This window comes from Bos taurus, chromosome 5 (genome assembly GCF_002263795.3).
Source record: "Bos taurus isolate L1 Dominette 01449 registration number 42190680 breed Hereford chromosome 5, ARS-UCD2.0, whole genome shotgun sequence".
NCBI lineage: Eukaryota > Metazoa > Chordata > Mammalia > Artiodactyla > Bovidae > Bos > Bos taurus.
This window is the reverse complement of record NC_037332.1, coordinates 119,312,441-119,327,776: the sequence shown is the minus strand read 5'-3', so window position 1 is coordinate 119,327,776 and position 15,336 is coordinate 119,312,441. Positions and strand designations below refer to the sequence as shown.

The 15,336-nt window shown below is 68.1% G+C and overlaps 1 protein-coding gene across 1 annotated transcript; it reads right to left on the bottom strand.

Annotated features, from left to right (window-relative positions):
- Positions 1-8,328: 8,328 nt before the first annotated feature.
- CRELD2 (cysteine rich with EGF like domains 2) lies at positions 8,329-15,299 on the bottom strand. The gene is given in 10 exon segments (NM_001046191.1): positions 8,329-8,594; positions 9,304-9,450; positions 9,734-9,829; positions 10,639-10,722; positions 11,549-11,644; positions 12,717-12,893; positions 13,364-13,455; positions 13,710-13,820; positions 14,321-14,403; positions 15,093-15,299. Coding segments are annotated over 10 exon segments (1,056 nt in total). The 5' UTR covers positions 15,213-15,299; the 3' UTR covers positions 8,329-8,544.
- Positions 15,300-15,336: the final 37 nt, after the last annotated feature.

The following is a 15,336-nucleotide window of genomic DNA, read 5'->3' as shown; positions in this document are numbered from 1 at the left end:
AGGGCGGCCCGAGCGGCCCTGGAGCCGGCCAGGAGTGGGCTCAGCGCCCGGCTGGCGGCTGAGGGGCCAGTGTGCAGGCGTGTGTGGGCAATTGTGCGCCAGGAGGCAGGCGCCTGAAGGGCCTTGTGTGAGGGGCTCGCAGCTCCACTGCGAGAGGAGCTATTAATAGTGAGGGTGGAGGGTGAATGGACAATATGCCTCGGTGGGGTGGGGGCGGGTGCCACTCTCTGCCCGAGACACCCGGGGCTGGTACCCCAGCCCCCACCCCGCCTGCCGGACAAGGGCCACTGTTCTCCCGGCCACAGCTGAGCCCCGGGCAGCTCACCTGCGGCAGCGGTGGTGTTCCTGCCCCTCTCCCACCCTTCACCCTAAGGAGACCCGTGCAGATGGCGGGGGGCTGTGAGATGGGAGGGACCCCAGATGGAGGGGGGGTGCTCAGATCGGCCTTCGCACCTGGGGTCAGGCGGCAGCAAGGAGAGGGCGGAGGTGGGCTGGGGGGCGGGGGGCGTGCTGTGCGCTCGGGCATCACCTCACTTCTAGTCCGAGGCCGGGAGAGGGTGTGACAGGGCCCCAGCCGACCCTGAAGGGTGACTCTGCCTGCAGGAGGCAGAGTACATGGACGGGGGGCGGTCACCCCCGGCTCCCTGGGACCGAGGGTCACGCTCCGGGGCTGCTGTCTGAAACCACACAGGGAGCCTCAGCTCCGGGAACGAGTCGGACCTGAGCCCACGGAGGGCGCAGGGTGAAGGGGGGCCTCCGCTCTCCAGCCCCCCGGGATGGGGGCTCCTTGAGCCCGGTCACAAGTCCCACGAGGGCCCGTCGGAGCTGCGGAGCCTCTGCTCCCCGCGCGAAAGAAGAGCTGTGCGGGCCCCGGCGCTGAGGACACGCAAGACCCGGGGCGCAGACCTCAGCGCCCGGCGGACCGGGGCTCTGCCGCCCCCCGACCTGGCGTCTCCCGCCCCCGCCCTCCCCGCGCGGACCGTTTCCTGCGGGAACCCCCGTGACGTCAAGAGCAGCGCGAGCGCCCCGCCCGCGGCCACCTGGCGCCGAGCGCGTTCCGAGAAGGTCGCGGCCCAGCGCGCACGCGCCGCCCCGAAACCCGGCGTCATCGGCGCAGCCCGGCGCTCCGGGAAGGCGGGGGCCGCGGGGAGGAGAGGGGAGGGGAGGAGGGGGAAGAGCAGGGGTAGGAGAGGGGAGGAGGGGGAGGAGGAGGAGGGGAGGGAAGGGGGGAGGGAAGGGGGGGAGGGGGCGGGCCGGACGCGCGCCTTCCCGGCCGCCCCGCCCCGGACTGGCGGCCCCGCGGCCCCGCCCCGCGGCCCCTCCGGCTGGGGAGCCTGGCGGACGCTTCCGGCGCCGCCCCCTTCCCGGCACCGCCGCCCCCTTCCCGGCGGACCGAGCCCTTCCCCGCCCCGCCCGCCCTCTTGCTCCGCGAGGGGGAACTCTGGGGGCCGCGGTCAACCGTCCCGGCGGCGGGGCTGGGCGAGGGTGGGGGGCGCGGCGGGGAGCTGGCACCTTCTAGGGGCTCCCACGCGTCCCCGTCGCGGGCCCAGACACTGCGGCCCACTGGCCGGCCCTCGGAGGGCGGGGCCGGCGGACTGCGTCCAGGGAGCCTGCGGCCTGGGGGGCGCTGCTGTGGACCCGGCTGGGAGCCCTCTGGGCCTTCAGGGGAGAATGGGGCAAGGGGTCAGATAACTTTTCCCGCCGTCCCCCGTTCATTTTCGGGGACAGGCCTGGACGCAGGGCCTCCCTCCGCGGAGCCCTGCCTTGGAGCAGACCCCCGACGCCCCTTGGCTGCAGGGATGTGGGTGCAGAAAGACCCTGCTGCTGACGCCGTTCGGTGGCTCAGCTGCCAGGATGGCCAGGCTGGACGGAGCGTGGCCGGTGCGAGTGGCCCGGGCCAGCCCCGATGATGTCACTTGGAAACGTCTCTCTGGAAGGGCTTTTCTGCGCACAGCTGGGAGGAGGGGTCTCTGAAGAGGGGGGCGTCCAGTCAGGTGGGGCTGACCCTCTGGCGGTGCGGCGCCAGCCGGCCTGACGTCCGGGATGATCCCAGCCACAGGGAAGGCTTTGAGGACCCTGGGCTAGGAGGGGGCTTGTGGCCCGAAAGCCAGGCTGACCCACAGAGGCCCAAGGCTGGTCCCGCCCAACCCCAGAACCCAGCAACTGCCCCCAGGGCGGCCCCCAGGCCGAGGCCTTCTATGCCATCTCTGCCCGCCCCCGCGCTGCCCCGGTGCCCCCTCCCCAGGCCCGTCAGGCCGGCGGTGGACATGCTGAGGGTGACGGCACTACCGCGTCCTGACCTGGGTCATCCCACTTCACAGCCATCCTGTCCCACGTGGCGGCCCAGAGCCCCAGCCCCTCCCAGGCCTGCCTGTCTGCACAGCCAGGCACCCACGGGCGGGGCTGAAAAGCAGAGGCCAGGAGAGCGCGGCAGGACCCCGGGGCCCGGTCTGGGGAGGCAGATTTGTGAGCCCATTGGTGGCTGAGGAGGCCCCGAGGCAGCCCCGAGGCAGCGCCCCCAGCGGGGGACAGTGAGGGAGGGTCACCCACAGAGGGCAGCCCTGGGCCAGAGCACCTCTCAGGGCCCGCAGGGTCGGGGAGGGGCGCCCCCTTCCACCGTGAGCCCCCACAGGGGAGAACGGGCGTGCAAGATCCGAGCTGGTGCCAGGGTTCGGGGCCTGGCGCTCCGGGGTGGGAAGGAACGAACGGCCTGCACCAGGCTGCTTGGACTTGGCCCTGCGCCCCTAGAGCCCTGACCTCGGCCAGAGGTCACCTGGCCACCGCCATGCTCCTTCCCCAGGCAGAGTCCAGAGAGGTTCGGGGCCCAGCGCCCTCGCCGCAGCTTGGACACCTCTCAAGAGCCATCTGACTCACCCTCCCTGGGGGTCAGCTGAGGACCCGCGGCTCCTCTGGGAACCAACTCGGAGGGGCGGGGCCGGGCCGGAGGGGCGGTGCTAGAAGGCCCGCCCCCCGCCGCCGCGGGGCGCCGTCTGGTCTCCGCGGTCGCTGGTGCCCTGGAGGGGCTGCGTAGCTGCGCGGGGTCCGACCATCTAGAGTGCAGGGCGGGGGTGTCGTGGGCTGGCGCTCTGGAAAAAGACGGTGGCGGAGGAAGGGCCAACTCCCAGGAGGGCAGAGCCCCCAGCCAGGCACCGCTCGAGGGAGTGGGCCCTCGGTGACCCGCAAGGCCCCCACCCCTGGCCACGCCTCCACCGGGCACCCCTTGAAGATGTGAGCCCTGCCGTCGGGACCTGCCCACCTTCCTCCTGGGCCCAGGTGGTGACGTCACCTGGAGGGGACATGCTGGCCTCCAGCAGAGCCTCAGGGCCCAGCAGCAGGTTCCAGACAGGCGAGGGGAGCCCCCGGAGAGCAGTGCCTTTCCCCAGGCCCAGAGTGCACCCCCAGTAGGCACGCAGTCATAGCGCTGGGGGCCAGGAAGAGGCTGGCAGAGCTGATATGTGGCCGGGGCTGAAAGGCTGGGGCCAACGTGGGCATGGAGCTGCGGCAGGTCTGCCGGGGCTCCCACCACCCTGCTGCCGGTGGAGAGGCCGTCCCAGGACCAGTGGTGAGGGAGTGAGGGCGCCTGGCTGTGGGGCAAGTGTGTGCAGCTCTCAGGAGCGCCAGGGCTGGAGCCAGGCCAAGGCCTGAAGCACCTGAGGTTGTAGTTAACAGAACCCAGTGTTCCCGGGACTGGCCTGGCAGGAGAAACCAAGGATGCGTGCCCAGGGCCCTGTGAAAGGCCATGACCCCTCGCCTGGTTCCCAGACCTGAGGCTTCAGACCCAGGGCCCACCTAACAGCAGGCGGGTCCCCGGGGACCTCCCCGGGACCCCCGGCTGAGTGTGGCAGGGAGGAGAGACACCATGCATCTGAGGACCACCGGCCACAGTCACAGCGGGTCCTGGAGGCCCAGAGCATCCTCGTGGCTCCTCTGTTGAGTGGGGGGCTCACTGGAGCCCAGAAACAAGCAGGCTCTCAGCCACGGTCTGCACGTGGACCCCGTGGGCATATCGCAGGCCCAGAATAGACAGGGAGCAGACAGACTTAGTGGCCAGGAACATCACTGCCTTGGCCACCGTTACGGACAAGCCCAGGGGAAGCCTCTGCAAGTGCCCCCACCCAAGATTGCAAGTCAAACGCAACACCCAGGGGTGATTGGTGGAGCATTTGAAGCCCAGAATATTCAGGGTGGTGGTCCCACCAGGTCTCTACTTAATGCTGCCAATCTGACGATGGAAAAGGCAGGGATGGATCCCAGGGTGTGGACAGCTGCAAAAGGCCCGCCTTGGCCAGACGTGGTGTTTTCACTCAATTTGCTCAAGTCCGCGTCTACAGCCACAGGTGTGCAGTGGCCAGGGGTGGGGCACGCTCTCCTGCAGCCCCATCGGAAGGGTGGTCAGAAGCAGTGTAGGTCACCGGGAGCGAACACGCGGCCCCTCAGGGTACCAGGCCTCTCCAGCCCACAGTCACCTGGACCAGCCACCCCCCCACATCAGCAGCCCTGTGCTGACCAGGCCAGGTGACCAGAGAGTGCGGAGCGCACCATGGCCTTTGCAGGACGCATGCACTCTAGGCAGAGACAGGCCCTATGCAGGTGCAGGGTCAGGCCCCCCGAAGCAAGGAGCGCGCCACCACAAAGGAAGGGGGATGCACAGGCCTGGGCCTGCGGGCGCTGAGCTGCACGTCCGGCTTAGGCTCTGCTTCAGGACCCAGGGGCTTCCGCTGTGGCTCCGCTGGGAAAAAATCCGCCCACAATGCAGGAGACCTGGGTTGGGAAGATCCCCTGGAGAAGGGAAAGGCTACCCACTCCTGTATTCTGGCCTGGAGAATTCCATGCACAGAGGAGCCTGGTGGGCTACAGTCCATGGGGTCATCAAGAGTCGGACACGACTGAGCGACTTTCACTCCCTTGCTCAGGACCCAGGGCCAGTCAGCCCCCAGATGGACAGGGCACGGAGCAGGAGGGTGTGGTGTCCCTGCCCTGAGTTCAGGGGGCCCTGGGGGGGGGGAAGGGGAGGTCCTCCGGGGGACCTTGAGGGCAGGAAGGGGCCGTCTGCAGGCTGTGGCTCCGCTGGGGAGAGGGGTACCCAGCCATGGCTCCCCCGGGGCCGACATGTGGGGTGTCCTGGACCCCTGGGGGTGTCGAGCAGCATCGCCGGTCTCTACCCACTCGAGCCGGGAGCTCCCTCACCTCTGTGAGAAGTGTCTCCAAACAGTCCACGTGCTGCCCCCATGCAGACCCATCAGATAGAAGGACGCACTTTGCAGCAAAGCCAGGGCGGGTGGCCGGGACCGTGGCTGCATGCTTCCAGAAGCATCTGCCCATGTGGCGCGTGCTGGCCTGCTGAAGGCCGCCTGGGAGGGAGGCAGCCCAGGACTGCGTGTGGTGCGGGGACCCCAGGGACTTGCCCGGGCTAAGGCCCAGAGGTTGGTGGGCGCAGCCCCAGGGGTCTGAGATCCGGCCCACAGAGCCTGATCATGGCTCCCCCGAGGCTCCCGGCCTCCTGCAGGGCCCAGCGGGCAAGCGAACGTGCCCCCGGGTCCTTGAGCCTGACTGGACGGAGGGCAGGTTGTCCGGCTCAGAGGCAGGGAGGGGGCGCTGCCCGCCGTGGCCCTGAGGAGGAGGAGGCGGGGTCTCTGATGGGGTCTGGGGGCGCTGTGGCTCCCTGCCCTGTCAGCCTGTCCTGGGGCAGTACCAGGCCATAGGAGGCACGGTCCTTCACTGGAAGGGTCACCCCGATGGCCGCGTCCGGGGCTCTCGGGACCCCCGAGGCCTCAGCGTGAGGACAGCCTGTCCCCAGACTCCGCCCAGGGCGGCCCCCACCCGGCGGCCCAGGCAGACTGCTCTGGAGGTGGTCCCGCAGCGCCCCCTGCTGGCCATGCCCGCCCCTCGGCCCCAGGCGCAGGGGCTGATCCACCGGCCCGGCCCGACTGTCCCCGGCCTCACGGGAGCAGCGGCCACAGGGTTCGGGCAGGAGCCACCGCCAGGCCGCCCCGGTGACCGGCGGAGCCAGGCCCTCTGGGAGGCCAGCACCGTTCGGCCCCCCAGTGCCGACATCCTCACAGCTTGCGTGCGGGCAGCGCGGGCACCCTGAGCTCCCGGCCTGTTCCGAGGAGGCCCTGCTCGGGGAGCGTCCACCTTCCCTCCCTGGTCGCCTGTTGACCCCGGACCACTGGCCAGGCGGGAGACCCCCACTTGCCTGGCCCAGCACGCTCAGCTGGGACGTCCTCCCATTTACAGATGGAAAAACTGAGACGGGGTGTCCACCATTGACTCCAGACCTCAGCCTGTGGGGTCGGGTAGGGGCAAGAAGCCCTGCTGGGTGCAGAGACCCCCCCTGGGGCGTGTGGGGCTTCGGGAAGGGGCTGAGACCGCCCTCAGGGGGCCCGGGCCCTGGGGTGACCCAGCTCCAGTGAGGGGCTGACAGGGCAAGGAGCCACAGGGCCCCCGGACCCCCAACCTGAGCAGAGACCCAAGCAGATGGGGGAGCAGACCCCCATGTTCCCAGCACGAGAGACAGCAATGCGGAGGCCCTGGGCTGGGACCACGCCAGGCACAATGGAGGAGCCAGGTCTGCCTGGCGTGCTCTGCCCTAGTGGGGCAGGCGCAGTGAAGGGCTGGGGGCCTGACTGGGTGTCCCAGAGCAGACAGGTGAGGACTGATGGGTCCCCTGGGCTGTGGCCACAGCTGCTGCCAGCAGGGAGGCGCCCAGTTGGCCTCGTCCCTCCCCAGGCTACCCGGGCCCATTAGCATCCGGGAGGTGGTCTGGGGGGGGTGTGTGTGGCACCGCAGGAAGGCAGGGAGGGGATGGGGAGAGGACCCCCAGGCCCCACGGGCCAGCACAGTGGTCACAGGCGAGCCAGCTGTGGGGCTCAGGCTGGGGTGCAGCTTTTGAGTCCAAAGCTGTGGGGGCCCCCAGCCAGGGTCCACCTCCTACTGCTGGGTGACCAGTCCCCTCAGGATACCAGCTGGTGCCCCCTGCGGGAGGGGTCAAGGCAGTCGCCCAGCTGACCCCGCTGTGGGGGGGTGGTCGGGCCGCTAGGGCTGTGCGCGCCATCCCTCACAGTGAGGACAGGAACCATCAGGCTCCAGCTGGACGCGGGGCGGCTCCCTGCTCGGCTCATGCACCTCCAGGGGGAGGCTTTGGCACCCAGGCCTGGGCCCTGTGCTGTGCAGGGACTGTCCACCCTGTAGACCTGCCGGCCCACAGCTGGCAAGGAGGCTTCTCTTCCCTCGGGAAGCCTTTGGATTGCCTCCTCCCCACAGCGCCCTAGGCTGGGGCCTTGCCCTCCCTCTCCTCCCCTGCCCCCCCCCCCCCCCCACCGCAGCGCTCCAGGCCAGGGCCTACCCCCACCAACCTGCCAGCACCTCTCTCAGTGCCCAGGCCCCACGCCCAGCTCTCAGGTTTGGCCCGTCCCCCCATGGGGCCCTCCTGGAACCTCACAATGCAGGCTATGTCCCCCCATCTCTGCCCCGCCGTGTGCTGCCCACCTGCATGGCCGTCACCCCACTTTTGTACTCAGTCCCTCGGCCTGCGTCACGTATCCATCTCCAAGAGGACCATGTGGCCCCCGGTTTTGCCCCCACCGTGCGTCTGGTGCTGGCCTCGCCCAGCCCACTGGACTCCTGCTCACCCCAAGGACTCGGGGAACCTGCCCTGGGCCTGGGACTGGAGGCTCCGCCTGACAGGAGCTGGGGGAGCCGGTAGAGCCAGCTGCAGGGCCCTACGGGTGGCCTTGGTGCTGTGTCCCTCTCTAGCAGGGCGCCCTGGGGTAGAGTCCTGATGCAGGCTACTCCAGCACCCAGGCGAGTGCCCAGCTGGGGCTAAGCGCCCATGGGCAGCCAGGGCCACGGGGACCATCCTTGGGGCCAGGACTGAGGGAGAGGGTGACAGGTGGGAGTGAGGCCAGGGGCGGGGGCGCCGGGGGCCTGGGGGAGGGAGACCCCGTGGGCGGCCGTGGTCTCACCGCTGTGCAGACTGCGGAGCACAGGCTGGGCCTGGGGGAGGGAGACCCCGCGGGCAGCTGTGGTCTCATCGCTGCGTGGGCTGCGGAGCACCAGCCAGGCCTGGGGGTGCAGGGTGCCTCCTTCCTACATGAGGACCCGGCCCTGGGAGTTCCCCTCTGACTTCTTCCCACAGGGTCCCTAACTACACTCACTCTAGGGCCCTCGGGGGGCCCTGAACCCCCTGATCAACGTTCCACTGGTGCTCGCAAGCCTTTGGGGTGAGCAACAGGAACCACTGGGGGGCCTGCAGGCCTGGGGCTCCAGGACTGGGCAAACTCCATCCGAGAGCGTCCACATGTTTTTAACAAGACAAACCCACACCTGTTCTCTGCCTAATTACCTTCAGTGGCCAATTTTATTATAAAGAACAGTATCAAAATATACAAATCTGTTTAAGAACAACCAAGAAACACAGGTTTTGAAAGGTCCAGTGAGCACCGGCTGTTCCAGGAAGGAGTCCCCTGGAGCCAGCGGCCGGCACCGGACCGTCGGGACAACAGTCTGAATAAGTTAGGGGCGGTGTGGCCAACGCCGTGCTTGTCATAAATCTTCCCGGGAGGGGGGCTGCGTCGGACTTGCCTCTGTGGCTTCTGTCAGAAAACAGAGGTCACTGGGTAAAATCCTGGCACAAGGGGCCCCGCTGGAGCCGTGGCGGCTAGTGGACGGCCTGCCTGCAGCCATGGGGGCCCTGCCCAGCACATCGTGAGCCCTGGCACACGGGGCCGAGCGGAGCAGCCGCAGCCCCTCCTGGCCTTGCTCTCTGCTGCCCCCGGGCCCCCCATGGTCCTGCCGGGGCCTCAGCTCCTCCTGGAGGCCCAGCCACCGTCCCATGGCTGTCCCACATCCCTCAGGATGCATCTGGGACCGTCTTGGAAGAACTGCACCCCCATGGGACACCCGTGGACGTGACCTTGCTTGGAAATAGGGTCCCTGCCGGCGACTGAGGTCACTGGGGCGGGCCCTGAGCCCCCACCAGCAGAGGAAACTGTGGACACAGACTCCAGGGAGAAGGCCGTGAGATCACAGAGGCAGAGGCTGGAGGGACGCGGCTGCCCACCCAGGAACGCCAGGAGTGACCCCCTCAGAGCTGGGAAAGGCAGGAAGGATGCTCCCGACTGGCTTCAGGGGAGGCAGTCCCCAACACTGGAGCTCAGACGTCCCGCCTGCAGGGCTCTGGGGTTGAAGCCGCCAGGGCTGTGGTGCTCCCCCCGCCGCCCCCCGCCAGCCCAGGGCCACATGCGCAGACTTCCTGACTCGGGACCGGGGGGCAGGAGCAGAGGTGGCCGAGGTGTCACTCACCAGCCCCCGCCGGCCTGGTCTGCACACAGGTGTCCTCGGCCTCCTCGAAGCCGTCGGGGCAGACGCAGACGAAGCTCCCAGGCGTGTTGTAGCAGTTCTCGTTGTCCCTCAGGCAGGGCTTCTCTGCCAGCGAGCACTCGTCGATGTCTAAATGAGAACACTCCACTGCACAGGTGACCTCACTGGGCAGAGAGGCCCAGCAGGGGTCGAGGGGTTCGCGAGGGTGGGGGGGGGTTCACGCGTGCACAGAGGCGGAGACGGGACGTGCACTGGACAAAGGAGGGAGGGGCTCAGCAGGAGCACCGGGCGGTCGTTTGGGGAGGGGACAGGCAGAGGTGTGAGGGCAGGAGCTGCGTGCCTCCCCGGGGCCCCACCCACACCGGCACGTGTCCCCCGGGAAGGCCCCGGTGGAGCAGGTGCAGCCGCTGACCTTCACACTGGCCGCTCTCCTTGCTGTAGCCGGCAATGCACTCTCTACACTGGGTGGGACCCTTCCCCGTGCAGCCCATGCAGGTAGGGTCACATTCTGCAACGAGGGGAGAGGGTGACGCCGTGAAAGCCTTGTCCTGCAGGAGCCGCGCACAGGGCGGAGGAGGGCCTGCCACGCGCGGGGCGGAGGAGGGCCTGTGGCCCGGAGAGCCGGCGTCCCCATCCTGTGAGGGGTGGACCCCCGTGCTGCCCCGGCAGACGGCCTGCGCTCCTGACGCTGCTGGGGCACAACATGCCCCAGCACGTCACACACGGAGCTGCGTGTCCGTGGAGCATGAGACAGGACGCCGCGGGGGCTGTGAGCCACATGGACTGCTGCTGGGCGAGGAAGGGGCACCGCCTCTGGGGCGGGCGGCCCAGCTCGGAGGCTGATGCAGGGAACGTGAGGAGCGGCGTGAAAAGCTCCACCTAAAGGGCTCTCCAAGTCTAACTGGAGAACATGCACGGCTGAAATATTCAACCACGTGGGCTGCTGAAGACCAGGCATCAGCACGCTCCTAAGGACACGACGCAGAGAGATGCGATGGACACACGCGGGCACGGTGTCGTTGAGGGAGAATCGAACAGGGGACAAGGCACCGCGTCCGGTCAGCGCCGCGCCGACCCCAGGGCCGTCCTGCCAGCAGGCGCTGCCACCCCCTTCCCCTGAAGTTCTGACGGTCAGAAGCGGCCGGCGCTCGTGCTGCCACCTTAAGCTTTTTAAGCGGGCAGCGCGGGCAGGGGCCACGCAGACAAACTACAAGCGCCTGGGGAGCCGGCAGGACGGGAGGCCAGGGCGGGCGGGGGCACGGACAGGGGCAGGACAGACCGGGGCGGGGGGAGGCCAGGGCAGCGGGCGGCGCTCACCCTCGCACACGAAGGAGCCGTTGACGTTCTCGCAGTACTGCGTGTCCTCACAGGGTGGCGGCTCCGCCGCACACTCATCCACGTCTGGAAACAACAGCACCGCTGAGGGGTGGCCCTGACCCGACCCCAGCGGCCAAGAGCCCCTCGCCTGGGGATGCGTGGACGGCCGACCTATGGGGCCTCTGTGCGCAGCGGGCACAGCGCAGCAGCTGAGCATGAGTCCCTCCTCAGGGCCGTGGAGGGCACCACACCCCACTCAGTCTGGGACCTGAGGCAGGAGGCCTGCCAGCCGTGAGGCTGAAACCAAGCCCGGGGCAGGACCGCCCAGGAGCAGCCGGGCAGCGCAGGGACCCCCCACGCCCCCAAGGAGCAGCCCTGGGCATCACAGGACCCCCCAGGAGCAGCCGGGCAGCGCAGCACACCCCCCCAGGCCCTGAGACGCTGCGGACGGGGCTGCAGTCCAAGCAAGGCCTGAGGGTGGGCGGCAGGTGGTGGGAGGCCAGGCCCTGGTCAGGGGCCTCCCGAGCACGGGACTGCGCCGTCACTGCACTCAGAGGCCGCCACCTCCTGGCAGCGTCGCCTTGCCAGCCCTGCAGTGCCCAAGGGGACGTGACTGGGCCTGGGTCAGGCTCCCCTCCTGAGCCAACAGGACCCCCAAGGCCACAGACAGCAAGGCTGCGGCCACCCTCCCAGCCCGGGGTTGAGGCTGCAGTGGGTTCCAAGTGGCCGCCTGCGAAGCCAGCCTCCACCTGTGACCCCTTAAAGCACGACCAGGGACGTCAGTCTCCCCCCGCACATCCGCAGCAGGCAGAGTGTGGCGTGTCCTAGGGGTGGCTGGGCCGGCAGAGCCTGCGGAGGGCGGGGGGTTCGGGGTGGGGGCACGGAGGGGAGGGCCGCCCGCCAGCCTCACCCACGCAGGCGTCGTCCTGGCGCACCCAGCCCACTTCGCACTGGCCGCAGTCCCTGTTGGTGGGGCCCACGCACGTCTTACACGCCTCGTCACAGGCTGCAAGGCAGAGGCAGGCGCGTCTCAGGAGCAAACTCAATGCAAAAGTTGTCTGGGGCTTAGGAACTGACATTTGTTAGGGTGAAAACAAGCAAAAATCCCACAGAAGCAAGACTGACTCAATAACAGAAAAATATACTCGTGTAACTCACAACACTGGACTTAATGAGAAAAGACAACACACGGGGATTTTCACGCCCAGTGGTGATAAAATTCTCGCAAACGAGGACTCAGAGGAGCTGCTCGTAAGCCTGGAGCCCAGACCCGCCTTGGTGTGCATGCTGCCCGCCAACACGCGCGGTCCTGCAGGGCCCGGGGTGGGTCTCGGGTGGGAACCGGGGTGGCTGACCTCACTCCGGGCAGGCCCGAGGGAGCAGCGTGGCCCCCAGACCTGACTGCCGGCGCCCGCCCCAGTCCTCCCCTGGGCAGTGACAGCCAAGGAGGAAACACACGTCTCCCATGGCCTGCTCCCTGGATTTACATGTCGCAAGACACCAGCCTGGGCTGATGCAGCCTCACGAGCGGGGCGTGGGCCTCCCCAGCTGCAAGGGTTGGTGTGTCCAGCCAGCTGAGAAGGCTCATCTGTGACCCCACAGGCACATCTGGGACTCAAGGAGGAGCCCAGGATGACGGCCAGGGCGCCTTCAGAGACCCTGGTGGGGGCCGCCCTTCCCACATCAGAGTAACCGAGGTGGCGTACTTTCCTCACGGAGACCTGGGGGCCACACTGCAGGGCTTCTGCTGTCCCATTCTTGGCCACAGCACCGGCCCTCCGGAGGTGCGCCGATGGACCCAGCCCCGAGCACCGCAGGGACAACCAGCCCACCTCCGCTGGTGCCGAGCTTCCCGCTGGGGCAGCAGGGCTGCACAAGCCTCCAGGAGGCCACAGCGCCCGGGCCCAGCGTGGCTGTCGTGGATTGACAATGCCATGCTGCCCATCCAGGAGGCTGTCGGGGGTCATCACTTCACGCTTCCCTCCATGGCTTGTTCAGGGACAGGAAATGGGACTGTCCCCAGCCCCCCCACTCCGATGTCGCAGTACCCACTCCCAGCCTGCGGGCACTGCCAGTACCTGAGCAGATGCTGTGCGTCTCACTCGTCGGCGAGCGGAAGTAGCCGTCCATGCAGTCGGAGCACAGCGGCCCCTGGTAGCCCAGGTGGCACTGGCACAACCCGTCGCCCTCTCGGGTGCCGTCTCCGACGCAGTGGCCGTTCCCGCTGCAAGGCCGCTCAGACCCGCCCTGGCACGCTGGGGACACGAGCTGCTCAGAGGGCGTCTGGGAGCAGAGGGGGCCCCGGGGAACCCCACCATCCATCAGCTCAGCTCCAAGTCCCGCTGCAACCCAGGCCCGCGGTGCCCCTTCTCCAGGATGCACGGGCACCGGCCTCACCAGGGACATGGGGCCAAGGAGGAGGTGGCACACACCAGCAGGATGGCAGGAGGGCTGGGGCAGGGTCTGAGCGCCAAGATCATGCCCTCCGCCCAGGTGATCGACCTGAATGTGTCAGTGATGCCTGCATGGGTCCCTGAAGGCTGGACACCCCAGCCTCCCGCACAGGAGGCCGTGGGCCTCCTCGCGCTCAGTGGGCAGCGCCAGGCCGTGCGTTACGACAAACCCAGGGATGAGCTGGGAGTACACCCAGGCCCGTGGGAGCCCCCGCCCTTGGAGCCACGACAGGACGACGCGGACACTCGAGAGTCCCCAAGGAAAGACATACCCAGGCAGTCTGGCCCGTAAGTCCCCGGAGAACAACAAGCTTTCAGTGTCTGCACACAAAACCATTCAAATAAGTCAGGGTGCTTCTTCTTCCTAAGGATGTAAACAGCATCCACTGAATCTCACGTGGCGGATTTCCTCAAAACAAAACCACAGTTAAATGTAAGGCACTTCTGAGCATCGAGGGACCCGGGAAACGAGGGCCTGTGGCCACCGGACTCTCCCAGCTAACTCCCTCGTCAGGATCGCTGCACTTTGGTGGAACAGGACGGGAATGAGGGTGAGGAAGAAATCAGGTGTGTGGAATCCCTGCTGTCTCGCGGGGGCACCGGGCCCCAAGCACTCACAGCCGCAGCCACCAGGCCTCCAGGAGCTCCTCCTGCTCCTCCAGCAGCTGGTTGCACTCGAAGTCGCTGGCCTCACACAGGCCCTCCACAATCTCCAGCAGGCGGACTTCGCTGAAACACAGGGCCAGCAGCACCGTGAGAGGGGGCGCGAGGCACCTCAGGGGTCAGCATCCACGGTCCAGGGATGCCTGGAGGCCCCCTGCTGCCGGGGCGCAGCCACGCTGGTGTTCAGTGAGAACGGACCCGCGACAAACACCCAGCTGGGGCCGGGAGGCATCACTGCCAGGCAGAGAGCTAAACGCAGAGAGTGCGGTGGTCGGGGAGGCCTGTTCATCCTCAGGGAGAACATCAAGTGTGGGGTCCACCCCGGGAAGCCCGGCAATGGGCTAGAGCTCTGGGTGGGGGCGGGGCCAGCCCCACCTGTGTTTTGAAAAGACCCCTGTGTCTGCCCCTTGGAGGGCGAGGCGACAGCCAGGGGCCAGAGGCCCACACGCCAGTCCCAGGCAAGGACAGGTGACTGTGCCCAAGGGACCCTCTGTGTCTGCAGACACTCCCAGGGACACGTCAGGCCCCAAAGGAGGGTGCTGGGCCAGTCAGAGTAGGGTGCCCACCTGAATTCATACTTGGACAGCGTCTTCTCCTCCCAAGCCGTGTTCCCACCACCAAAGTTCTTCTTTGCCGTGTCCACCATTCCCTGTGTGGAGAGGGCCGCACAGGGTCAGCCCTGCTGCCTCACACTTGTCCATGGAGGGGTGAGCCAGGCTGTGGTGGGGTGACCACAGTCCATGGTGGGGTGAGCCAGTCCATGGGGGCTGACCCAGTCCATGGGGGACAACCCAGTCCATGGGGGGCGACCCAGTCCATGGTGGGGTGACCCAGTCTATGGTGAGGTGACCCAGTCCCTGGGGGGTGACTCGGTCCATGGGGGGAGACCACAGTCCATGGTGGGATGAATCAGTCCATGGGGGACGACCCAGTCCATGGGGTACGACCCAGTCCATGGGGAACGACCCAGTCCATGGGGGGTGACCCAGTCCATTGGGGCGACCCAGTCCATGGTGGGGTGACCCAGTCCATCAGGGTGACCCAGTCCACGGTGGGGACCCCGTCCATGATGGGGTGATCCAGTCCATGGGGGTGACCCAGTCCATGTGGGTTGATCCAGGCCACGGTGGGGTGACCCAGTCCAGGTGGGGTGATACAGTCCATGATGGGGTGACCCAGGCCACAGCGGGGTGACCATAGGCCACAGTAAGTGACCACAGGCCATAGGGGGCGACCCAGTCCACGGCAGGGTGATCGCAGGCCCACGGTGGGGTAATTCTGGGCCATGGCGGGGAGACCCCGTCCCCCGCCCCCGTCCCCGCGGAGTGACCGGCCCACCTGGTTGAACTTGTCCACCAGCTCCCGGCAGCGCTTGCAGGGCGTCGGCTTCTTGGTGGCCTCGCCGGTCGGCAGCAGCAGCAGCAGCAGCCCCAGCACGGCCGGGGCCGGCGGGCGCATGGCGGGCCGAAGCGGACGGCGCCACGGGATCGCGGCCGCGCGGACACGGGCCGAAGTCCACCGGGAACCGGCCGAGCACTACCGCCTCCGGCCGCCTACCGGCTCCGAAGCGCCGGCCGTTCCC